This window comes from Esox lucius, chromosome 14 (assembly GCF_011004845.1).
Source record: "Esox lucius isolate fEsoLuc1 chromosome 14, fEsoLuc1.pri, whole genome shotgun sequence".
Classification (NCBI taxonomy): Eukaryota; Metazoa; Chordata; class Actinopteri; order Esociformes; family Esocidae; genus Esox; species Esox lucius.
In genome coordinates, this window is record NC_047582.1 from 24,480,172 (window position 1) to 24,505,914 (window position 25,743).

General features: G+C 41.4%; 2 protein-coding genes across 11 annotated transcripts in view; one reads left to right on the plus strand and one right to left on the minus strand.

Moving 5' to 3' along the window:
• Nucleotides 1-2,456: 2,456 nt before the first annotated feature.
• tlr8b (toll-like receptor 8b) lies at nucleotides 2,457-7,641 on the plus strand (the record flags this gene model as incomplete). The annotated part of the gene is made up of 2 exons (XM_020053203.2): nucleotides 2,457-2,524; nucleotides 3,595-7,641. Coding segments are annotated over 2 exons (3,189 nt in total), but the record flags the coding sequence as incomplete, so codon positions are not given.
• A 1,869-nt stretch (nucleotides 7,642-9,510) lies between these two features.
• mctp1b (multiple C2 domains, transmembrane 1b) overlaps nucleotides 9,511-25,743 on the minus strand; it is a 28,385-nt gene continuing 12,152 nt past the window's right edge. The window contains exons 1-22 of one of the 10 annotated variants that reach the window (XM_020053749.3): nucleotides 23,494-23,632; nucleotides 22,452-22,572; nucleotides 22,011-22,153; nucleotides 21,851-21,930; nucleotides 19,386-19,512; nucleotides 19,050-19,097; nucleotides 18,355-18,393; nucleotides 16,689-16,856; nucleotides 16,470-16,600; nucleotides 15,872-16,058; nucleotides 15,456-15,549; nucleotides 15,263-15,365; nucleotides 14,414-14,516; nucleotides 14,189-14,290; nucleotides 14,018-14,092; nucleotides 13,464-13,583; nucleotides 13,072-13,182; nucleotides 12,859-12,912; nucleotides 12,594-12,706; nucleotides 12,219-12,328; nucleotides 11,969-12,066; nucleotides 9,512-11,890 (exon numbers count right to left, since the gene is read on the minus strand). In XM_020053749.3, the coding sequence (XP_019909308.2) occupies nucleotides 11,819-11,890; nucleotides 11,969-12,066; nucleotides 12,219-12,328; nucleotides 12,594-12,706; nucleotides 12,859-12,912; nucleotides 13,072-13,182; nucleotides 13,464-13,583; nucleotides 14,018-14,092; nucleotides 14,189-14,290; nucleotides 14,414-14,516; nucleotides 15,263-15,365; nucleotides 15,456-15,549; nucleotides 15,872-16,058; nucleotides 16,470-16,600; nucleotides 16,689-16,856; nucleotides 18,355-18,393; nucleotides 19,050-19,097; nucleotides 19,386-19,512; nucleotides 21,851-21,930; nucleotides 22,011-22,153; nucleotides 22,452-22,572; nucleotides 23,494-23,508 (2,214 nt within the window). In that variant the 5' untranslated portion in view covers nucleotides 23,509-23,632 and the 3' untranslated portion in view covers nucleotides 9,512-11,818. Of the gene's footprint in view, nucleotides 11,891-11,968; nucleotides 12,067-12,218; nucleotides 12,329-12,593; nucleotides 12,707-12,858; nucleotides 12,913-13,071; nucleotides 13,183-13,463; nucleotides 13,584-14,017; nucleotides 14,093-14,188; nucleotides 14,291-14,413; nucleotides 14,517-15,262; nucleotides 15,366-15,455; nucleotides 15,550-15,871; nucleotides 16,059-16,469; nucleotides 16,601-16,688; nucleotides 16,857-18,354; nucleotides 18,394-19,049; nucleotides 19,098-19,385; nucleotides 19,513-21,850; nucleotides 21,931-22,010; nucleotides 22,154-22,434; nucleotides 22,573-23,493; nucleotides 23,633-25,743 lie in introns of those variants that run through there. The other 9 variants (XM_010878184.5, XM_010878183.4, XM_034297125.1 and 6 more) reach the window with 9 other exon arrangements.

Below are 25,743 nucleotides of genomic sequence, written 5' to 3' on the forward strand. Positions count from 1 at the left end.
ATGATGTTCCTACGTCTCAAGAAAGAATTTGCTGAATAATATTATAATATTTATTTTGTGACACACAAAATGACAGTTGGTTTCTGCAAGAAAAATTAAAAAGGAAACTAAATTCAGAGGAACAAACATATGAACAAAAGAAAGGTGAACTAGAAAATAGAAGAGAAGGTCCTCAATTACCAATTCCCACAAACCAGACATTACCCTTTTCCCTTCTGAGCGTTTTCCTCCAAAATGTACCAACACTGGTTGGTCCTGCAGAGTTATATATTTCTCAGACTGACAATAAATATATTTCTCAGACTGACAATAAGAAGAAAAGATTAAGATGGGCAAAAGAATACAGACACTGGACAGAGGAAGAACTCTGCTTAGAAGGCTAGCATCCTGGAGTCGCCTCTTCAATGTTGGCGTTTAGACTGGTGTTAAACCTGTGGGTAATGAAGCTGCCAGTTGAGGACCTATGAGGCGTCGGTTTCTCAAACTAGACACTAATATGTCAGGGTTTTGGACATATCTTTGGCCACTAGAGGCCTCATTGTATCTCTTGTTGGTTTTCAGTCTCTGTCATTATGTCTTATTGTTGTCACCTGTGCCTAGTTGAATGTTTGTGTATGTAAGTCACACTTCTCCTGAGTAATTTGCTCAGTGTTTCCAGTGCCATGACCAAGTCTAGGTCTATCCCTTGCTGTGCCTCATCTGGAGTCTATATCTACCTTGTGAAACTGGTATGTTTTTTTTTTTTTGCGCTTTGACATTTTTTAAAGATTTTTGGAGTTTACATTTTGGATATTTCCTATGAAAGTTTGGACATTCCTTTTCATCCAATAAAAGATTTGAAGACATTGCACAGAACTGTCATCTGGTTTTCTGCGAATTTGGGTTCACTGTTTTGATCTGTTCAAGTTTTGATCTGTTCAAGTTCTAACCCTGTGTTTCTGACACTGATGCATTTGTGTTCTTGTTCAGTTGTGTAACGGACTAGGGACGAAAGGCGAGAATCCAATAGGGGAAGGGACTTTATTAAACAGAAAACAATGATGAAGGCCTGGAATAGGGTTGACAACAGAAGCAGATCAGTGACATGACTAAAACAAAATAAGAAATGACTAAGAGGCACTAACCAAGACCTGACATGAACTGGGAACATGAAAACACAAACGACTGATAGTGCACACAGGAACTGGAGTGATAAAACCGTTGGCATGAAGGAACAAAATACGTTAACTCACAACACTCTGACACAAACACAGGTTTTAAGTATTTGATAAACTGCTGATTTTGCAGGTTTTCCTACTTACAAAGCATATAGAGGTCTGTCATTTTTATCATAGGTACACTTCAACTGTGAGAGACGGAATCTAAAACAAGAATCCCCAAAATCCAGATTTTTAAATAATCAATTTGCATTTTATTGCATGACATAAGTATTTGATCACCTACCAACCCGTAAGAATTCCAGCTCTCACAGACATGTTAGTTTTTCTTTAAGAAACCCTCCTTTTCGCCACTCATTACCTGTATTAACTGCACCTGTTTGAACTTGTTACCTGTATAAAAGACACCTGTCCACACACTCAATCAAACAGACTCTGACCTCTCCACAATGGCCAAGACCGTATTGCCCAGCAACAGCCCCGAAACCTGATGGATCTGGAGAAGGTCTGTATGGAGGAGGGGACCAAAATCCCTGCTGCAGTGTGTGTAAACCTGGTCAAGAACTACAGGAAACGTATTATCTCTGTAATTGCAAACAAAGGTTTCTGTACAAAATATTAAGTTCTGATTCATCAGATACTTATGTCATGCAATAAAATGCAAATTAATTACTTAAAAATCATACAATGTGATTTTCGCGATTTTTGTTTTAGATTCCAGACATTTTGTTTAATTTTCATTTTGTGTTACTTATTTGTTGCACTTCTTCTAAAATTTTCGAATTAAACACGTGAGTTGGAGAAATTATTTTTGTAATTTAGTTGCCTAATAATTTTTCACACTAATCTTTGCATAATAATTGTGCACACTTATGTATTCCCCTGAGAAAAATCAAAACTCATGTTTCCTTTGTTAAACATTCAGATTTGAGGTTCAATTATATTTTAGATTGACTGAGAGCATTGTGTTTGTTCCACAATAAAATAAATCTTGAGGAATACAATTTGCCTAATAATTGTGCACGCATTGTACAATCCAAGATCCTCTAATTGTTGTGGTGTATTAATTCTATTTTTTCATAGAAATATTCTGCCTGGGTTATGTTTGGCATCATCTGTCAACATTGTTTGTGTACCATTTTTTGGGTCAACTGACGGAAATCTCAGAAACGTAAGTAATTTTCATCTGACTGGAACTGTGGGCTGACAAATAATAGGATTTGAAATAGGAACTGTGCTCTATAAATGTGGAACTTTAACGGAGCTAGAGAACTTCCTCACAGCTACAGTATGTACTGAACACTAAAAAGAGGCTTATCCATTCACATAGCTTGGCATCATTCTGACAGCACAAAGGAACGGCACTGGTAAGGAAATTTACACTCAGCTAGAATCAGAAACAAAACTGTATATTTCCCAATAGTATTTGTTCTGAATAATTACAATGTGAATTGTCCGCATGTCAGAACAGTAAAACCTTTTTTATACACCACATGGACCAGCTTCTCCTTGAAGCTAGGGAAACAGAGTTCTTTTCTGCAAAGACTGCTGTAGAAAGTGTCAAACAAAAAGAGTAAAATTATGTTATTTCCCAAATATGAGAGGAAAAACTCACACAAAATAGGGTCTATATCACAATTTTCCCAAAACTGGAGTTACAATTAATTTTGTACACTTGATACTTGACAAAGGACCATTCAATCAGGAGCAAATTCTGAATAACTTTGTATACTTATTTTACAAGGTAGTATAAACAATTAAAATGAACTGCCTTGTTCATGGACATGAGGATAGGTTTTATTTACTGGCTCTGGGATTACTGGCTCTGGGATTATTTCTAGCAATCTTTTACTGGTCAGATTCTTGGCTATCTTGCCACCAAAACCTATACAACTCCAGATCTACAGCTCCGAAAAAAATTAAGAGACCACTGCACCTTTTTCTTTTCTTTCCAAAAAAGTCATAAAGGTTTTTGAGTTTTGAGTGAGGAACAGAAGGGTTAAAATTAAAAGACCACTGCAAATTGAATGCTTCTGTTCCTCACTCAAAGCGTTCCTTTTCAACTTTTTTGGAAAGGAAAGAAAAAGGTGCAGTGGTCTTTAGATTTTTTCCGGAGCTGTATATTGATTCAGGAAATATAAGATCATTAAAGGTTCGGTGTGTCCTTAGGTAATTCCTTTGGCCTGGAGTTAAGTAGTGAAATTGTTGTTAATTGACATTGTTCTAGTGAATCTCTGAGTGGCTTACCAGGGGATTCAGGCATCCCTTCAGATCAGATTCCCAGGGCATAGAGAAACCTAACAGAGACTATTCAGGGAGTGTGCTTGCTTCCTCACAGCACTCTTTGTCATACCTCATTCTCTTCTGCAGGGTGTCAAGACCGCTTTCAGAATCTGTTGGTTTCAGCCTATTCAAAACTCTTATACTCTTTCCACAGGTTTCTTCTTTCCCCTGACTTTCAGAAGATGCAGATTCTCCTGGTGGTGCTGTATCTCTCCTCCACCATTTCTGGGAGGCCCTGGTCTCAGAGAAAGTTACCCTGTGATATACACTCCGTCAATAACTCACTGGCATTTGACTGCTCGGACAAGAAGCTACATATGGTACCCAATGATATCAGCTGGAATGCTACAGAGCTCTATCTTTCCCACAACAAAATCAGGAACATCACCAACTCATTGTTCTCCAAATTCCAAAACCTGACTTTGCTAGACCTTGGTTATAATAAACTTGGTAATCTGAATAATTACCAAATATTCTCCATTCTAGGTAAGCTAGAACGTCTGTTTCTCGATGGGAACAATCTTCATAAAGTGCCAATGCCACTTCCATCCGGACTACAAATTCTGTGTCTGGGGCACAACAACATAAGGAGCCTAAAACCGAACGACTTCACGAATATACCACATATAAAAGTCATCAATTTAAAACACAACTGCTATTATGATGGTGCCTATGTAAGTGCCAGTTGTGTTTCTCTGGACATAGAAAAACACACTTTCTCCCAACTTACAGAACTGACAAACCTGACCTTGTCATTTAACAGACTGCAAGCCATCCCTCCTTTCCTCCCCCAATCCCTCAAGTACCTCAATCTTGAACGCAACATGATCACGAACATTACCCAATATGACCTGAGTACACTCATTAATCTGACAACTCTAGATCTTTCAGGTAACTGTCCTATATGCTCTACTGCCCCATTTCCCTGCTTGCCTTGTAATACACATAACAGAGCACTACAGATTGACCAAGATGCCTTCAGGAAGCTCTCCAACCTGAAAGAGCTGAGTTTATCCGGAAACTCTCTTGAGCACCTACAGACCTCCTGGTTTGAGAACCTCACCAGTTTACAATATCTATACCTCTCATTCAACCGTCTGGTCGATGACATAGCAACTGGAGACTTCCTCGCTTTTTTACCTAGCGTTGAGGTAATGGATTTGTCTTTCAATTATGCTGAAAGGTCTTCATATTCTGTCAACTTGAATCTTTCCAAAAACTTTTCCAAACTGACGTCTCTCAAGACATTACACCTAGAAAACTATGTTCTTTCAACTCTTAAACAAAATGATTTGAACCCACTTTACATTTTAGTTAACCTGTCTGTGATCAATTTGGGAACTAACTTCATTTATCAGACAAACCTCACATTGTTTAAAAAGTTTCACAACTTGTCCAGTATTGGCCTTTCAGAGAACAAACTGATCTTCCTGTCTAAGAAAGCAGATGCTTTCTCAGTATGTGGGTGTGAGTGTGGCTATGAGCTGAAGAGAGACCGGCTTGGGCCCTATATACATGTAGATAAACATTACCGTCACAATCTACCTAACATTAAGCCAGAGTGTCTTGCGTATGGTCCAGTGCTCGACCTGAGCAAAAACAACATTTTCCATATCAACCCTGATGTGTTACAGGGCCTGAACAACACAGCTTGCCTCAACCTTTCCTCTAATTCCATTGCAGACATGTTCAACGGTACTGAGTTTGGAGGTTTTCCCAACCTTAAGTACTTGGATCTATCCCAGAATAAGATATACCTGCGCTCTGAGTATGCATTCCGTGAACTACAAAAACTAGAGGTTTTAGATCTGAGTCAAAATAAGCATTATTTTGTAGTGGCAGGACTGAACCACAGTTTAGCATTCCTGAATAACCTGAATTCTTTGAAGGTTCTGAACTTGAGCTGGAATGAGATCAATAGCCTTTGTCATGAAAACTTGTCAAGCAGCTCCCTGCAAGAGTTGATCTTCCAGGGTAACCGACTGGACATTATATGGACAATTTACAACGAACTTCATGCACTTTTCAAAAGGTTTGAAAACCTACATTTCCTGGATTTGTCATACAACAAGCTTTCCTACATCCCTTCTGATGCCTACAAACAATTTCCTGTGATGCTGAGGCGTCTGTCTCTGAGTAAAAATGGACTGACGGTCTTTGACTTTAACCTGCTCTCAGAACTACGTCACCTAGAAGTGCTGGACCTGAGTAAGAACAAACTGGACTGGGTGGCCAGTAACTTCTCTGCTTTAACCATCTCACTAAAGATTCTGGATCTAAGCCATAACAGGATTTCACAGCTAACTCCAGGGTTCCTCAGGGGCACCAAAAGCTTGAAGGAATTAGACCTTAGTTTTAACCTGCTAGAGCTCATCAACCAGAGCTTGTTTGAGTCAGGAGCAGAGAACTACCTCCACAAGCTGTCCTTACAGGGGAATCCACTGCACTGCACATGTGACTTGATGGACTTCCATCTGTGGATCAGGAACAACGAGGTGGAGATCCCTCTATTGGCCACTGCAGTAACATGCGACATGCCCTCAGGGAGAAGGGGCAAGTCTGTATTGAGTTATGACATAGAAGAATGCATGAATGACAAAAATGCTATGGCCTTTTCTGCCATCATGTCGTTTCTTGTTATTCTTATTCTGTTGGTATCTCTCATTGCACATCTTTTCTACTGGGACTTGTCCTATATTTTGGACTACTGTAGAGCCAAGCTTAAGTACTACCGTCGCTTACTGCCGACAAACTGTGCGTACGATGCCTTCATCATGTATGACACTGCAGACCCACTGGCCTCAGACTGGGTGTTAAATCACCTAAGGGTGGAGCTTGAGGAGCGAGGAGAGATTTTTCGTCCACTCTGCCTAGAAGAACGTGATTGGATGCCAGGAACAACTATCATGGACAACCTGTCCAACAGTGTGCGGAAGAGCAGGAAAACAGTTTTTGTGCTGACGGAGGGTTTCTTTTCACGTGGCGTGGTCCAAATGGCTTCCCTGCTGGTGCAGCAGCGGCTGGTGGAGGAGGGCGTGGATTCCATGGTGCTGTTGCTGCTCCAGCCACAGGTCCTGCGACGGTCACGCATCCTCAGCCTGCGCAAACGCCTCTGCAGGCGTAGTGTTCTGGAGTGGCCCGTCAATGCCAGTCCAGCTGCCCAGCGCTGGTTCTGGCACCAGCTGAAGAGAGCTATTCGGAAAGATCAGACTGCCACGCACACATCACTGCACAGAACATACTTCACGGATGGTGAACCCAGGGACAGGGAATGACCTTAGTCCGAGGCTGGAATTCATGGACAGGAAGTGACCTGACGACAGCTATAATTCATTAGTTGTATAAAATGCAGTGTAGAATCCACAATGTAATTTCAGAAGTGTGAATTGGGGCACAATTCAACAGTAGCTTTTAGTTGCATGGCAGGTGTTTTTGACACACGGGTGTAGCTTTGCAACAACCATACATGAAGCTGATCACCGATTTCACAGATCTGATGTAATTATACCTCAGACACCCTAGCTGTGTAGGCGAAAACCCTAGCTGTGTAGGCACTGGTTACAATTATTTAGTCGTAAGTAAAATAACATAAATCATTCATGATCAGCTAGACAGGAGTAAACATTGTAAGCAGCATACCCATTCACTTCATTTTGATAGGCCTATTGCATTCTGCAGTCATGCATAAGGAAGTACTCAAAAGCAAGTAGTTGAATCCCCCCTAGCAGTTTTTCACAATTCCTAAGACACATTTCTTGAAACCTTCACCTATTTTCTCAAAACTTTAAACACAGATTCAGATCTTCAAAGTTCATTCACAAAACCCCTCACTCTTCTTTCAAAATCAAACACTCGCCTCAAAACCATATAATCTGCGCTCATAATCAAACAATGATTTTAGATCATACACACAGCCAGTCAATATCAACATAATACAGAGCATTCATTAGACACTCAATAAAACAAGAAACCAGGAAAGCCTAGTTCAGCCGGCCTGCAATAAAAAGCATTTATTGTTGTTGCCCTCCCGAGACAAGAACCCAGATAACCCATATTAAACTGGTGTCTTTAACCACTACACCACCAAGCTACATGTCTGCTGAGTGTCGGTATAGCTTATTGACATTACATAATTCTGTCACGCATTAACATTACAGCAAGTTTTAATATTTCTTTAGATAACATTTCTTATTAAGTTTTCCTCCACCACAAATAACCTCTATGAACTGTACAGCTTTTGCCACTGTCCATTTTAACAGCTTATTAGACATTCGTGAATAATACTGATACAGTATCTATCAATACAGGTGACTATAACTGACTTTTTTGTCAAGTGAAAAGACGAGAGAATCATGGAATCCACCAGAAATAGTGGCAATACTGTATAACCGTAAACAGTTTTAGTTGAGGCTTACTATAGCTACTGAATGATGTAGCCAGCTACGTTTTTGTCTATCCTGAACCAAAAAGCATGCCCGGATGTGTACTTCGAAAATCCACAAGAAATCATTGCATTATAACCATAAACAGTTTTATTGCGGCCTGCAATTAAAATGATTAAATGTCGTCTTCACTGGATTTGATGGGCCTTGATGACAGGACTGGCAGTGTTTAACAATAGTTGGGAGGAATGGAGTGTCTGGTAACTATATGTTAACTATGGTGAATTCCACTGCACCATTTTATGTATTACAAATCAGCTGACAGATTGGATGGTTTGTTAGGTACAGGGAAGGAGATAAGAAGCTAGGCGACGTTGATGAGGCCTGTAGAGTGATATGCTGTTCCACCGAAAGTCATGTCTAATTTGTTATCAACTTACATATTTGTAAATGTGACGTGAGCTAATATGTTACATTTCTATCCAGGCATTGTAAGATCTTTCAGGTGCAAGAAAAAGCTTGAGATGAAGAACACATCTCACGTTCACGGAAATATGCAAGGGCTTTTGGGCATTTGGGAGGAAGTTTCTGTGAACGAGACTAAACTAAAGGCGCCTGTCTGGCGCCTTTCTAGTTTCATTTCCACCTTAACTGATCATTCCTATTCATTTTCATGAGTATTCTATATGCTCTGATGAACATGCCCTTTGAAAAACTTTCATTACCCCTGGCTAATTTTGGAAATACAGACTCCTATTGTTACCCATAAGTGTTGTCTATATCTTGTTGCATTTCCAAATTGATCAATAGCTTTTCCTCCTTTGCCACATTATCTTGAATATGATGAATATGATGGAATTTAATACTTTTATCTCACTGCACTTAATCAATGAATTATTCATTGTAATGATTGTCAATATCAAAAGGTTTTGTAATAAAGTTTCCACTAACTTCATGACCAATGGGGATTAATTGGGTTTTCTACCCGTAATATTGACAAAACATAGTCATTTTCTTACCAATTTAATCTATGGCCGTGCCTAAATGTTACAGCATATTTGAAGATTGCATACAGCTTTTCTTATGGGCTCCCAGCCAAGTCACGAGGGACCACATTTTTGAGGACACACTCACCTGACAACCTCATTCAACTTTGCAGGCACCCAAGCCTTTATCACTTAATCATCAATCAATCCAATTTCTTACCAGGTATACTGTATGTCTGTCAACAACTGGCATTCATAGTTCAGCAAAGTGGTTTCCAACCAGGCCAACTAGACCGTTGGGGGTGCTTGGCCTAATTTTCAGGGGGTATCTGAGAAGACTCATGCAACCATACACTTAATAACGAAATGTACAAGTGTTGGTACATCGGGATTTTTGCAGAGCAAAACTCAGTTGGTGTTACAGTAAGTATGGGAACCACTTAAGAAAAGCTTCTAGAGCTGCTCAGGATTTTCTTCCAAACACAAATAAGTAAAAAAGAAATATTTTTTCAGGAGTTGAAAACATTCTATGATCTCTGATTAATGACTGGTGTTTTGTTTTTTGTAGTTATGCAACCTAGTACAACTGATACAGCTTGGCTCAGCCATTTTAAGAAGTTATAGTGAATACAACCTGTATTAGATGACCTACTAAGATGCAAATAAAACAATTAATTCAACCGTTTGGGCTGGATGGGTAATATGTTATTTATTTATACATAATCTATATGTAGAATTACTATCTCAGCCATGAAATTCCAAGTATGAAAGTTTTTGATGACATGAGGCACATTACATGGGACCATCTCTTGGCTCGTCAGTGTTACAACAAGTGTCAAAAAATCCCTAAATGCATCTTCTGGTTAGTATAGTGTCATACCTTCAGAATCTGATTTCTTACAGTGGCCACAGATATTATAGTTATGTTTCTGTTGATAGATGGTGGTAAACCAGTCCATGTTCAAATGTACAACATATTTCAGTGTTATCATCAGGTCCCATATCCAACATTTCATAAAAGGCTATAGATTAAAAAAACTATTGATTACAGATTATCTTTTGACATTGTGTCACATTTAGGCACGGAGGTGGAGGCAAACACAGGGTCAGGGTAGGAGCTTTAATGCTACACAAAGCAAAACCATGTGCTGTGCACAGGAAATATAAGAACACAATACTGAACCACAATTGAAACCACCAGAGAAAATATCACAATACAGCTCCGGATAAAAATAAGAGACCACTGCAAACTGAACAGTTCTGTTCCTCACTCAAAACTTTCCTCTTCAACTTTATTGGATAGGGAAAGAAAAAGGTGCAGCGGTCTCCAGGGGTGTGTAACAATGATCAACAAAGAATGGGAGAAAAGGACTGAACTGAATACACGGACTAACGAGAAGAAAAGAAACAGGTGAGGACTCAACACCGTTGAACGACATGGACAGGAACCAACACAAGAACAAAAACCAAAACAAGGATTGGAACTCACGTTCGGCTGGAATCGTTACACATTGACTTTGCCCTTATAATTGTTTAGTTTCAGAAACAAGACAATAGTTTCTACCCAGAAAGTCACAGGGAATATGAACAGTGTCTCACACTTTTCTAAACACATTGATTCTTGACAGACTATTTGCAACAGGTTTATCACACCGAAGGGGCAGAGGCTTTGGTGACCAGAGTTTGGGGCAGATGTCCTGGAAAGAGTTGTATGTCCAGAGATACCTATGTATTTCCAGAGGGTCGGGACTTGTGTTCAGGAAAGCATGGCTGGAGCCAAGGCAACAGGGTCTGGAGCAAGACAGAGACTACTAGGCGAGCAAATTTGGTTCTGCAAAGGAATTTTCTCTATATACTTTATCTCGGTGACCTTACAAAACTCTGTAAATGACAATCGTTAACCCATTTACAGTGATCAAAGCAATCATTTACTAACATGGTTTATGGAACAGAAAACATATGAACATTTTCGATGGTAATCTTCCACTTTTTATGGACAGCACTTGGCAACATGCAGAGACCTCAATCTGAGGAAAACCTGAGGCCATTAATCTAATTTAGTTAACATGTTCTCAGATAAGAACACACCCACCAAATGAACAGACAATGAATGACACAGGTTAAACACATGAATCACACAAGTAAAACAGTGATCAGGTAAAACAGACGTGAACCAGAAAAAAAATATGTATGGAGCAGATGTAAAAAGGTAACATTATCCTTAAAATAAATGCTAATCAATTTGGGCCTCTGGACAGACATGCAGATGCAACACATTCATGCAGCAGCCATTCAAAACGCATTGACCATTTCACAATACATGAATGCACCTAGAGGTTAAATTCATGCGAGACACAAAAACCATGGTGGAACTGTAAAATGATCTTTAGCACTGTGTAAACCAGAAGACATCCTGGGTCATTCTTCTGATGTTCTACAGACTCATGGTAATGTCAATGTTGGTTTTGAAGCAAAAAAAACACAGTTATTGAGGACAAACAAATCATACACAACACAAACATATGCTCTTTGATAATAAATTATTTGTGTTACACATATACATTTTTATACAGTAGATATTGTGATACAAAAAATGTAAACATAGTCCTGTTGTTATAACTGGCAACTAATTCCAGGAAGCTCTAAATGTTCCTGTGCTGATTTAAATGTTCAGGTTGGAGAAAAGCAACCTCAGTTCCAGAATGGAGTCTTTCAATGTTAAAAATCCATGCATTTTTGGATAATCATATGAAGTTCTGTTGTGACCAAACAAAAAATAGGAGTAAATAATAATAATAACATACACATATTGTACACATTCACACACATACTGAATTTCACAACAACTTAAACAAACAATAAAACAACCACTAATTAAGTGATAATCATAAAGATTACATGTATATGTATTTTTACCATGTTTTACACAATAATTACAAAGTATGTGAGACCATTGAATGCCCAGTCTCTCAGAAAAACTAAGTTCAGGTGTGTTTCTGTGTGTGCGCGTTTAGGAAGGATTGATCTTCTTGCGTTTGATGGGGCTCTGTCCCGGATTGATCTTCAGCTCTCGATATTGCGTCTGTGAAGTATGCAGTCAGAATTAGAAACACACAAACACACACACAAACACACACACACACACACAAGTTGCACCTACCACTTGAACGTCTGAGGGGACTCTTGAGAGAAAGTCTAGCACCTCATTGCTGTCGATCATGTAGGGATTCCTCAGCTTCTTAGTAAACTTATTGACACCTGAGGGTGGAGGGAGGATACATACTGTAGGTTAGACAGTAGAAGAGAAGATCATCAGGACAGGTCAAAAACCCAGGGGCTGTCTAGATAGAACTGACGAATAGGCAGGCCTCCATCTTAGAAAACTGTAGACCAGAGACACACGCACTCACCCCAGGCGATGATGAGGTATCGTAGAGGGATGAGGTAGAGGAGGACTGTGGCCACACATAGGGCACAGATGGCTAGCCAACTCAGGAAAGGCACTGTCCAATTAAATGTACTGCAAATACAAACTGCGATGTTAGTTAACACCCAATCACACAAAGACACACACCAAACCTAACACTAATCTTAATCGAAACCTTAAACTCAACGACATGAACGGATCTAACACTATCCCACCTTTAATTCTAACTATAACCCCAGCTGTAACTATTACCCAAACCCCTAAGCAGAAGCCTTTTTCCTCATGAGAACTGGCCTCCGCATTTCAACTGATGCCTGACAGAGTTGTAAGGTGGGTGGATGGAAGACAGCAGACTCACTTCTTGATTCGCTCGCCAAACGAGGCCACATGGTCCAGGGAACTCTGCACACTAACACACACATCCTGGAGGGCATGCAACTTCTCAATGAAGCCCTTACGCTCTGAGTCCTGCTAGCACACACACAAACACACACCCACACACACACACACATTACAGGGAAAGAGGTTATTGCTAACAACAAAATATTAAATCAAGTATTTGACTTTACACAAATTATTTTCCATCGGTTGCACACACAGTAACCAAGAAGGTCAAATGTTACCTTGTCATCTTTCTCCTCTTCCTCCTCCTCCCACTCAAAATTTGCGTCCGACGCCTGGTACAAGGCACAGGGTCAGGAGGGGAGGGGCGGAACAGAAGGAAACAATAATGTCCCCGAAACACAAACACACACAATGCACAGAGACACAATACACACACAATACATACCCAATAAACAAATACACAATAGACAGAGACAAAACACACCACTCACCATGTCTCCTGGCTCTCTGCTTGTAGTGACAAAATAGTTCCAGGTCAAAAGCAGCAGCAGAGCTCCAGGTATCATGTAGAGCTCAAAGTTCCACACTACAATCACAAAGACCTGTCAGGGACAGAGAGGACTTTAAGTTGACATTCCGTACGGAGACTTAAAGTCCACCTATATATACATACAGCTCCAGAAAAAAACAAGAGACCACTGCACCTTTTTCTTTCCTTTCCAAAAAAGTTGAAAAGGAAAGTTGGGCGAGGAACAGAAGCGTTCAATTTGCAGTGGTCTCTTGATTTTAACCCTTGTGTTCCTCACTTTTGGAAAGGAAAGAAAAAGGTGCAGTGGTCTCTTCATTTCTTCCGGAGCTGTGTATGTGTGTGTGTGTTTCCTACCAGAAAGGCACTGATGCTTCTCTGAGGTGACTGCCACTCAAAACAGCTGTTAACAAATGTCCCAAAGTTTATCAGGACCATGATGCACCTCTTCACTCTGTTAAAGTTTCGGCGGAGCAACTAGATGAGAAAAAAGGGGGTTTAATCACCAGCTCTCTGGTCACATGTATTGGAAATCACTACGCAAATTAATTATTTAAAAATCATACAATGTGATTTTCTGGATTTTTGAAAAAAATTATTGACCTCCACATACTTTGTAAGTAGGAAAACCTGCAAAATCGGCAGTGTATCAAATACTTTTTCTCCCCACTGTATATGTGGAATAGTAAATGTGGAATATTCAGGGAAATGTTATATTTGCCACTCATATAACATAATTTTTAATATAGAAATGGGCTCTCCATCCATTGTATGTAATTGTACGTTAACTATAAGTACATTTTGTGCCTATATGTTGTTTATAGCACCACACCAAGTATGCAACTCTGATTTCCTTATCAATCATCATTATCCTCATTGTGTTCACCACCAGCCATAACACGCACACTTACATATTTAGACAATTTTGGTTCTTCCTCAATGTATTTCTTCTCTGCAGGAACTATGGTCCTTAAACCTGCCTTCACCTGAGGAGAGCACAAGCCAAAGGTGAGAGGAATAAAAGGATGGGAGAGAGAAGAGGCGTGAAGAGGAGAAGAGGAGTAAAGTCAGGTTGTACTCACAGTGCTATAGATTACATCAGACTCCATGTAGAGAAGGCCTTTAGTTGGTCCAGTTAGCTCTTTATTCTTCAATACATAACTCTTCTGCTCTCCATTCTGGATCTGAGAGAGGGAGGTTGTGTCTGTTTCTTAATATATACAGGACATAAGACATAGATGTATATGCTGTAATAGTGTGTGCAAACAAACACACACACACACACACAATAACACACAGACACTCACATTTAACAGTGGGATGGCAACTTTGCCGAGAAAGTCAGCGCTTCTGTCTCTGTCTTCATCAAACACTGTCACCTCCAACACCAAGTGGATGTCCTTCACATTACTGATGAGAGAGAGAAGAGGTGGTGAGATAGAAGGACAGAGAGAGAAAGGAAAGGAAAAACACAGGGAAGGGTAGGAGAAAAAGGGGAGAGAGAGAGAGAGAGAGAGAGAGAGAGTAAGAAAATCAGAGGATACTGTTATTGACAAAGAGGCTGAGAAGGAGATGGAAACAGAGAAGGAGGGAGAGAGAAACAGAGGGAGGGAGAGAGAAACAGAGAGGGAGGGAGAGGGAAACAGAGGGAGGGAGAGGGAAACAGAGAGGGAGGGAGAGAGAAACAGAGAGGGAGGGAGAGGGAAACAGAGAGGGAGACAGAGAGGGAGGGAGAGAGAAACAGAGGGAGGGAGAGGGAAACAGAGGGAGGGAGAGGGAAACAGAGAGGGAGACAGAGAGGGAGGGAGAGAGAGAGAAACAGAGGGAGGGAGAGGGAAACAGAGGGAGGGAGAGGGAAACAGAGGGAGGGAGAGGGAAACAGAGAGGGAGGGAGAGAGAAACAGAGAGGGAGGGAGAGAGAAACAGAGAGGGAGGGAGAGAGAAACAGAGAGGGAGGGAGAGAGAAACAGAGAGGGAGGGAGAGGGAAACAGAGAGGGAGGGAGAGAGGGAGGGAGAGGGAAACAGAGAGGGAGACAGAGAGGGAGGAAGAGAGAAACAGAGAGGGAGAAATTACATATATATATGAATATGGAGATAGATTATAAATAGATAGTAAAAGGGAAAGATGGAGGGGTCGCAAGAGGTTGACACTTACAAGGTGAATACTTTGTTCCATTCCGGGTTGAGGTTCTTGTAGACAGTGTGTGTTCGTAACCTGTCGTTATTTAGCTCCAACACACAGAAAGGATCACTTTTACCTACATAAAGACACAGGCTGTTAAACACACACACACACACTGTCACACACACACACACACTGTCACACACACACACACACAGTCACACACCTGTAACATCCGCAGCCATGAGTCCTTCAGCTCTCAACACTTTGACCTGAACTATCCCCACATCTTTCATGTTAGAGAGCGAGTGCAACATGCCCTGAGAGAGAAAGAGAAAGAGACAGCATTCTAACAACATGCCCTGAGAGAAAGACAGTGTATCTTTTATTTTGAATGAAATATAAGCTTTCTGTAAGATCAGAGTCTCCTAAATGACCTCCCAGAAAATATATTTCTTTCTGCTGCCTGTATGGCCACGGACAGGTACTACAGAAGATGGAAACAGACTAGCACATAACCCCCTCCACCTTTAATCTAACCCTAAAGCTTAACCAACTGGTTTAAAACACACACCATTTTACAACTTCTAGGTTGGCAAACATAGTTCCCCTCCCTTTCCACGACAATATCCCTCCACTCACATATCGTCTCATGATCTCCTTGCGTTCCTGGGGGTTGTCGAGCGGGGTCAGTGAAAGTTCAGCAATAGACACGTGCGAAGTGGCGGTCAGGGTGACCAGGAGCACCACAGAGCCTCGGGACTCCTGCAGGGGTAGCTCTAAACGATGGGTGTGTTCCTTAGCCAGAGTGGACAGGTCTAACGTACAGCTAAGCCGGTCATAAAAACACACAGGTTGAAACACACAGACACATACAGAGAGACACACACACACAGGGTTAAACACACAGACACATACAGAGAGACACACACACACAGGGTTAAACACACAGACACATACAGAGAGACACACACACACAGGGTTAAACACACAGACACATACAGAGAGACACACACACACAGGGTTAAACACACAGAGACACATGGCTCCCAGGTAAAACACACACACACACACACAGGCAGAGACACACAGAGACATACAGAGACACACACAGGCACATACAGAGACATACAGAGACACACACAGGCACACACACAGAGGCCAACAAGTTCCTGGAAGCATGCAGCCCAAAGTGACGGCTGTTCGACGCAAACACACACACGCGCGCGACAGAGCCTACCCTCCTATGAAGTCATCCCTGCGTCCCGTGTCTTTGTCCCAGACTGAGATATCCAGGATTCCTCCTGTCTCCTCATACAAGTGCAGATCAAACTGCTCCCTCCACTGAGGACACAGCGTCTTCGGCAGGGTCTACAGAGAAAGAGACCGGCAGGTTGTGTGTGTGTGTGTGTGTGCGTGTCTGCGTTCGTGCATGTGTGCACGTGTCTTTCAAGGGTACCTTGCTTTTGTACTTCTGGTTTCCCAGTCTGAACTTTGCGTAGGGGTCACTGAGGCCGTTAGGATCCATGGGGCAAAGGTTGCGACCCTCGATCAGAGAGATGCTCACAATGCCTCGCCACAGCTGCGCCTTGCGGTGGAGCTCTGACAGACGCAGTGACTGCTGTTGCTGAAACACACGAGCAGCCAGAGGGACGGAATGAGGGAAAGAACGAAAAACAGAGAGAGAGAGAGAAAATAAGTCACTTACTTATATTTTACTGCACATTTTGTATTGTTTCTTTAACACCACATGCACCAAAAATCTGAGCAAACAATCACGTCGTCGCCTTGTAGATGAATGGACACACACACCATTACAGCCAGTTCATCACCTGAACCAGCCGTTTGACGTCTGTCTGCTCAGAGACACCTCATCCATCATATTACTACTCATGATGGGGACGTTGACCTGTTAACTCTGTGGTTTAGAATGACAGCGTTTCTCCACGATCCACTGCGTATCTCTGTGTTTAAATGTCTCCGTGTGACAGCTGGTTTAGTTGATATTGTTACAGCCTGGATCATGTGTGTTAAAGGGAGGGGGGTGAGGAGCAACACAACACACAGAGAGGAAATGAAGCACAAGCATGGCACAGAATGAGGGATGGAGGGGATGATGATGGCCTACTACTACTACAACACAGAACTGGGTGTGGAGGGATGATGACAGCCTACTATGACTACTACACAGGACTGGGTATGTATGGATGATGATGGCCTACTACTACTACTCCATATGACTGGGTATGTAGGGATGATGATGGCCTACTAATACTACTCCTTATGACTGGGTATGTAGGGATGATGATGGCCTACTACTACTACTACTCCATATGACTGGGTGTGGAGGGATGATGATGGCCTACTACTACTACTCCACAGGACTGGGTATGTAGTGATGATGATGGCCTACTACTACTACTCCATATGACTGGGTGTGGAGGGATGATGATGGCCTACTACTACTTCTCCATATGACTGGGTGTGGAGGGATGATGATGGCCTACTACTACTTCTCCATATGACTGGGTGTGGAGGGATGATGATGGCCTACTACTACTACTCCATATGACTGGGTGTGGAGGGAAGATGAAAGCTTACTTCTACTACTACACAGGACTGGGTAGGTAGTGATGATGATGGCCTACTACTACTACTACTAATACTACTATACAGGACTAGGTATTGGAGGGATAAGGACAGCCTACTACTACTACTACTACTACTCCACATGACTGGGTATGTTGGGATGATGAAAGCTACTTCTACTACTCCATATGACTGGGTGTGGAGAGATAATGAAAGCTACTTCTACTACTACACAGAACTGGGTATGTAGTGATGATGATGGCCTACTACTACTACTCCATATGACTGGGTGTGGAGGGATGATGAAAGCTTACTTCTACTACTACACAGGACTGGCTATGTAGTGATGATGATGGCCTACTACTACTACTACTAATACTACTATACAGGACTAGGTATTGGAGGGATAAGGACAGCCTACTACTACTACTACTACTACTACTACTACTCCACATGACTGGGTATGTTGGGATGATGACAGCCTCCTACTACTACACAAGACTGGGTGTGGAGGGATGTCTTCTTCATAGCTTTACCTTGCTAGATCGTTTCCAGCTCCGTTTGAGCAGCATGGTCTAGAGAGGAGATACGTTATTTGAACAGGCTGTCTATTTAGCATAGATTTCTTCCACCACACTCACACCAGTCTCGACATACTCTCACCAGTACATTGCACTGGGTCTTCTGAAAAATTAAGTTTGATTGCATTTGATGTAGAGCCCTCTAAAGCCAGCAGAGGGAGCGGTAAGACCAATATATTCCTACAGACTGACATGCAGTAATAAAACAGTATCTAGGCCTAGCCTACTATCATTGAGGAACATCATAGATTTGAGGAGTGATGAAATATAGATGTAGACTTGCTGGAAGTAGCCAGGTTGAGTTCTCTTCACTCCATCCCTCCACCATCTTCCCCACTCTTCCTCTTTTCACGTGGAGAACTGTCATACATCAAGGCCAACCATTGGGTTCATGTCTAATTCACTAGCAAGTCATGCATAATACACATACTGAATTCATTTTACATCCTGGCACCACAGATGCTTCATCCGATGTAAAAGGCAACAGACCACAGCAAAACAGCACAGAGTTTCAACTGTACACTTTCAGACTGATCTAAAGAGAGGAACCTTGGCTAGGCAGGAAAACACTAGGCTGTATAAGCTAGGCTATATGCTAGGCTATGTGACGTCAGAATTACCTAGAGGAGGCTAACTACCGCTAGACTCACTTTGTTCACATAAGGCTTCCAACGATGTTCCATTACCACCTCTTTGTTCTGTAGGACACAAACAGCACACAGACTCAGTGTATCTGCACAGTCAGTAGTAACCGCAAGGAGCTAAACTGAACTGATTTCAGTTTGTGCTGGTTTGGAAGAAACCATTTGCACCTTTTGGCTGACATAGAATGGAATCAGTGGACACTGGCACTACTAGCGGTGGTATACCAATTACAGGGGCATCTCTGTGTTAGTGGTGGGCTAGAACAAATACATGCACACCCTGGTCTAATAGTGGTGGTGATGCTGTAGGTGTGATGGTAGTGTAACAGTGCTTGACCTTACGCTGGCATCTCTGTGTGGATCCTCTATGGGGCTGTGTTTAGGTCGTAAAGTGACGGTCAGATCCAGCGTCCCCAAGTCAACGTCGGAGTAGTGTGGGTCATGTAAAGCCAGAGTCACTGGTATTGGCCTGCACAGGAAGTGATCAGTAGATAAGTGTTTTTCTGACTGTGGTTGAGACCATGAGCAGTATGTATCAAGCCTCTTAGAGTGCTGGTCTACATTATTTTATTCATTAGGAACTGAAAGGCAAACAGATCCTAAGTCATCACTCTCTCTATGAGACAGTTGGGTGTGATCCCAGGTATTGGGGTGTTGCATAAGGGTGTTGCATAAGCACAAGAGGAAATAGGGTGTTAAACCAAGTAAAACAATATCCGGTCACATTTCATGAGGTTCTGTGTGGTTAAGGTGTAGAAATAGAAATAGAAAGACTCTGAAAAACCGTGAATGTGTAATCAACTGTGAAAAGTTAAGTGAACTTGAACTCAAATAAATGACACAGAAAATTCCCAATATTTTATGTTGCTTTGTGCACAACCAATTGAAATGGAAATGGGAGTTATAGATTATTCTCATTAGAGAATCACCTGATAGGAGGCTGATTTGTTCTGTTCTGCATTTCTAAGCTTTCCCTGCTTAAGTCATTTCTTTGCGTATCTTTTGATTTTCCTTACAGTGACTTCAAACTGCTGAAAATCCAATATTCAGTTGTCACTGGAAATATATTTCAAAGCCATTTGGGTGGTAGAGTGATTAGCTGTTATGATAAATTATATTTAAAAATGTTAGCAACAAGCAAACAATTTCTTCACATTGTGTCTTAAAAGAGAACTGAAGCACTTTGAAACTATACTTCTATATAATACCCTGTTTCCAAAAGAGTTGGGACGCTCTGTGAAATGTAAAGAATAAGAGAATGCAGTGATGTGCAAATCATTTAAACCCTATATTCAATAGAAATTAGTACCAAGACAACATATCAAATGTTGTAACTGAGAAATGTTGTACTTTCTGGTAAAATACATGCTCACTTTGAATTTGATGCAAGCAAAATGTTACAAAAAATCTGTGACAGAGGCACCAAACAACTAAGAATGTTGTGTAATGCTAAAAAACTAAACCTGTTGGAATATGACACAACTAAATAGGTCAATTGGCCTAATGGGCAAACAGTGCCAAAATTCAAGAATGATGTATCACAATGTCAAATTACAAAGAGTTTGGGGATCTCATCATCTACACTACGTAATATAATTAAAAGATTAAGAGAATCTGGAGTAATCTCTGTACGCAAGGGATAAGAGCGAAAACCAGTATTAGATGATCGTGATGTGCAGGCCCTCAGGCTGCAATTCATTAAAAACAGCATGGCCTCAGGAACACTTCCGAAAACCAAACTGAACACAGTATGTCACAGCATCCACACATGCAAGTTAAAACTCTATCCTGCAAAGAAGAAACCATACATAAATAACATAAATACATAAATGCCACCACCTTCTCTGGGCCCAAGCTCATTTTAGATGGATCATCTGGCTTGTTATCAGCGCACAGTTCAAAAGCCAACATCCGTGATGGTATGTGGGTGCATTAGTGCACATGGCACTAATGCATGTGAAACATGTTGCTGTCATTAAATTCAAATTGGCTGTATATTTTTCAGAAACAAGAAACATTTCTCAGCTTTAACATTTGATATGTTGTCTTTGTACTATTAGCAGCCGATGCATTTAAATAGAGGGATAAATTATTTGCACATCACTGCATTCTGTTTTTATTTGCATTTTACGCAGCATCCCAACTTTTTTGGATACAGGGTTGTATATACAACTCTGGAAAAAATTAAGTGACCACTGCACCTTTTTCTTTCCTTAATTTAAACCCTCCTGTTCCTCACTCAAAACCTTCCTTTTCGACCTTTTTTGGTTAAGGAAAGAAAAAGGTGCAGTGGTCCCTTAATTTCATCCGGAGCTGTATTTACATTAGGACTGGGCGATGTTTAGAGATTTGCAGGTATATCAGTACGTTTTCAAAAGCAATAGAGGGCAAACAGGTCAGAATTAAGTAGATTACTATATTTTTATCTTGTTATAAAACCTCTATATACTGCCGGTGAATTAAGCACCTTAAGAACTGACACACTATACAGTATATGTTAAAAAAGCTTCCGAATCTTTTATAGCGAGGACATGATACAGAGGTATTTAATTTTGCACTGAACAGAATAAAATACCAGTCCCTAGCACTGGCTTGATTAAGTAACATTAAAAGACAGAATTGAATGTTAAAACATCTCAGGACGATGTGTTTCAATACTTCAGCAAAGTTAAGATTTGGTCTCCTCAATGGTGTCAGCTAAGTTGCCTAGTTTTGTTATTAAAATAACAAACATACAAGTGATACACATAAGACATGAAGGTGTCCTAAATGTGTCATAGAGGTGACATAGGCCTACTGTACCGTACCTATGCTGCTCCAGGGACTCTAGGTAGAGGTAAGCTGAACCCATAAAGTCGTCCTGAAGGCCGAAGTCATAGTCAAACACCTGCAGTGAAACACCCACCATTCATCTGTTATGAGCACACAGTGTCATGTTATGTTTGCACATTGCAGTGTGTGTATTACCTTGACATAGAGAGGTTCCTGCAGACTGTCCACCAGCAGGTTGGTCCCCTCGTCCCAGACCGGGTTGAGGTTCTTATAGATGGTCTTACTGCGAAACACCTCCTTACCGCCCAGCTTAAACTTCACATATGGATCACTGGTACCTGAGGCCGTTTGAGAGAAAGAAGGGGGGGGGGGGGGGGCATGAGAGCGTGACATAAATAGTGATAAATAGACAGAAAATAAGAATAGAAATGATGTTTTCCTAATTATTTGTTTACAAACCCACAACCCTGCACACACTAAAATAGAAGACATACAAACGTAGGATGTTATTTCACACTGCTATGCTAATTGTGTGAAATAAAGTGGAACACTCCTGCTCCATAAGCTTTTTCAATCTGTACTATTCTCTTGCAATGAGGTGATGAAATGAAAACCCTACATGTGTAATGACGGTACCTCCCCTGTCCCGTACGGCCAGGTTGTGTCCTCTGTTCAGCGTTATGTCCAGCTGGTACATCCCTGAGTTGGGCAGGGCTCGTTCAGTGTTAACCCCTGAGGGGCCAGAGGGACCCACATCCTGGGAAGAGAGGAGAGACACTAGCGTTGAACTGGCTTAAACATTAATCACAGAGGAACACACATCATCACTACAGACCTCTACACTGCTATTTGGATACTTGTTTTATTGTGCATTTTAGTATTTTCAAATAATGCGGCCCTAATCAACTCCTAGTGGAAATTTTTGTTGATTTATATTTGTGCAGATCCGTCATTAATGTCAACCAAGTCAATGGTGAATACTGTCATTAATAGCATAATTTCTGCACCGCCTCTTTTTTCCCTTTCTTTCCTTTTTCTAATGCTTAATTTCACATTCATTCACACAAAAAAGACACAAAATACAGACAGAGAAACACAATATTATATAAGCGGTGCGTCGTCCCTTGCTTTTATACCTGGGAGACATGAGAACATTTGTTGTCATGAACATGGGTTAAATGCATGAGACTGTTCTGGGGGCTGGTCCAGTGGAATTGCTGGAGGCCCGGTTAGGATTAGGGTTAGGATTAGGGTTAGGATTAGGGTTAGGATTAGGGTTAGGATTAGGGTTAGGGTTAGGGTTAGGATTAGGGTTAGGATTTAGGTACGATCACCAGACACTTACAAACTTTCCCATCTTTATCCCTTTCAACTGTCTACTCAGCAACATTTTATGCATGCAAACACTCACACACACACACATACAGTTTTACTCGTACTCATAAACACAGTGTAATAAACAAACACACAGAGGAACACACAAATATAAAGCCAACAAATTAATAGTATTATAACGTTGACAACCTCAATGAAAAGTTAGCAAAAACCCAGCGCTGTAAAGAGGAGAGAGCTAGGACGCAGTTTCACAAAACACACTGCGCATCCTGGAAACTCTACAATTCTTAAAGCAACAAAGGATTCACCAGCAAACAAACTGTTAGAGGAGCATAATATTCACCACTGAAGCATCCATAGCACCACTCCTCCAATGTGGATGTGAGGAAAAGCAATAGGAACTACGCAGGGAACTTTCGAGTATGCAGACAGTCTCACTACAACAACAGCCATCAGTGACAAGAGAGAACGAGCTAATCTTCGCAGAGACCTCTGACAGGATATTGCATCAAAACACAATGTGCATGCATGAAAGTGCATGCGTGCAGAGTGTGTGAGTGTTTGTGTTATCTACAGTAAGTATTCATTCCTGTGTTTTGTATGCATGTTGCTGTAGTGAGGCCAGGCCCGCCTGAACCTGCCATTAGGCCACAGGGCTGAAAGGTTTTTGTAGGCCCCCCCAACTCACACTAAAAATAATAAAATGTGTAAAATCCACGTCTATACAGCACAAAATGTTTCTTTAGGGGGATACAACAGTGACTTGTCCCTATATGAGATGACCAAATCACTTGAGCCTACTTGACCATAAACACAACAGTCAATGTAGAATATATGTGTGACGTCGGACACTATGTCTCTGTTCAGGTGGAATTGTGGTAAAAAGGAAATAGAGTCCAGGTCTATGGTTTAGACTGTTTATCTATGTGTATGTGGTTCTGTAACAACAAAGCACAACAGTACAGACTGATTATGAACAAATAATAAGGAAAACACACTACCTTGGGAAGGTGAGCAGCATAGCCACTCCCTGGGCAGATACTCCCTATTACCAAGCTTGCTCTTGGAATGTGTCTTTAAGAAGAATCTTCTCTGATGTTTGTATTGGCGTTCTGAAGCAGAGAGGTCAGCTTCTGTGTTCTGGCACAATTCCGGTCCCATTTTCGCCCAGTAAAGACGCACCTGTTCGTCAGTATTATTTTGGCCCCAGAGACCCGGGTCAGTGCTTTTGGGGTCGTCATCGGACTTGTCTCGTCCTGATCCTGCCCACTTGTCTCCTCCACTGTGATCCCCTTCGGTTGGATCTACCCGTGCTGCAAGGTCCTCTTCTCTGGTGAGACAGGTAACGGGCCTCCGGTCTGTCCATCTCCGGTTGGCTCTATGCTCATCCAATCCTTGTCATCTTCAGCTTCTCCCGGTAACGTTAGCGGTCCTCCTGTCAGCTCGTCGTCCTCTCCACAAATTTTTGCACTGCTCTCAAACTTTTTCCTTTCTGACATTTTGACCTAACTAGCCACAACTTCTCACTAGCATTATACGGTGACATGCCAATGGCCTAATGCTAACGTATGGTAACGTAGCATCATTGTTCACATCAAAATTGGATCAATCAGCAGTCAGAATCATGAATATCAAGTGATGGACAGAAAACAATGTGATTTTTTATTGGCTCATGATAGGCCCCTCGTCTTCGTAGGCCCCTGGGCTTAAGCCCCGGGAAGCCTGGGCATTAAGGCGGCCCTAAGTGAGGCAGATCAATGTGATTTCTCTATTGGTTTTTAATTGGTATTTTGAGCATTGCAATTTTTGGTAAACTGCAGGTGATGCAACACAAAGCATTTCATAGTATGTGGCACAGTGAAGCAATTGCTTCATCTTTTGTCTCGACACTTCAAAGGTTTGGAAATAAAACCATTACCATGAAGTACAGGTTATCATATTCTGTTTGAGAGTATTTGTGTACATATTGGTTTCACCATTCAGAAGTAGTAAGATGTTTGTGTACACTTGTTTTGCTGTGGCCCTCTTCAGTTACATCATCAATGAAGACAAGTGACCTGGTTTAATGGCAGCCATAAAGGCCCAACAAAGCATCATACCACTATTTCAGGTGGGATGATGTGGATCTGGGGTAGTGCTGCAGGCTCTTTAAGGTACTTATCAGTAAACTGCACGCTGGCCATCCTGCTTTTGAAGAAGGGGACCATAAATAAAATGTGTATTCATTTCTACATGGTGGAACTAGCATGCACACGAAGAGCAAAAACAAAAAACTGAGCATCCATACTTTCACCTCATTGTTTGATGTCATATCCATAAGGTTGGATTACAGAGTCAAGAAATTAAAAACGATTCACAGACTCACAGACAAGGAGTACTCTACCGTAGTACTGATTACAAGGACAATGCATGCTCTTATCCCTCTTCTCTTTATTGTCCTCCCTCTCTTCACCTCCGATCTACCCCCATTATCTCATACAGACACTTCCTGTCACACACACACAAACACACATAGATCAGTGGGGAGCAATAAATGTAATCCTGTCACCAATAAGATGAAGCATTGGTCAGCAACGAGTTGTCAGACATCTGA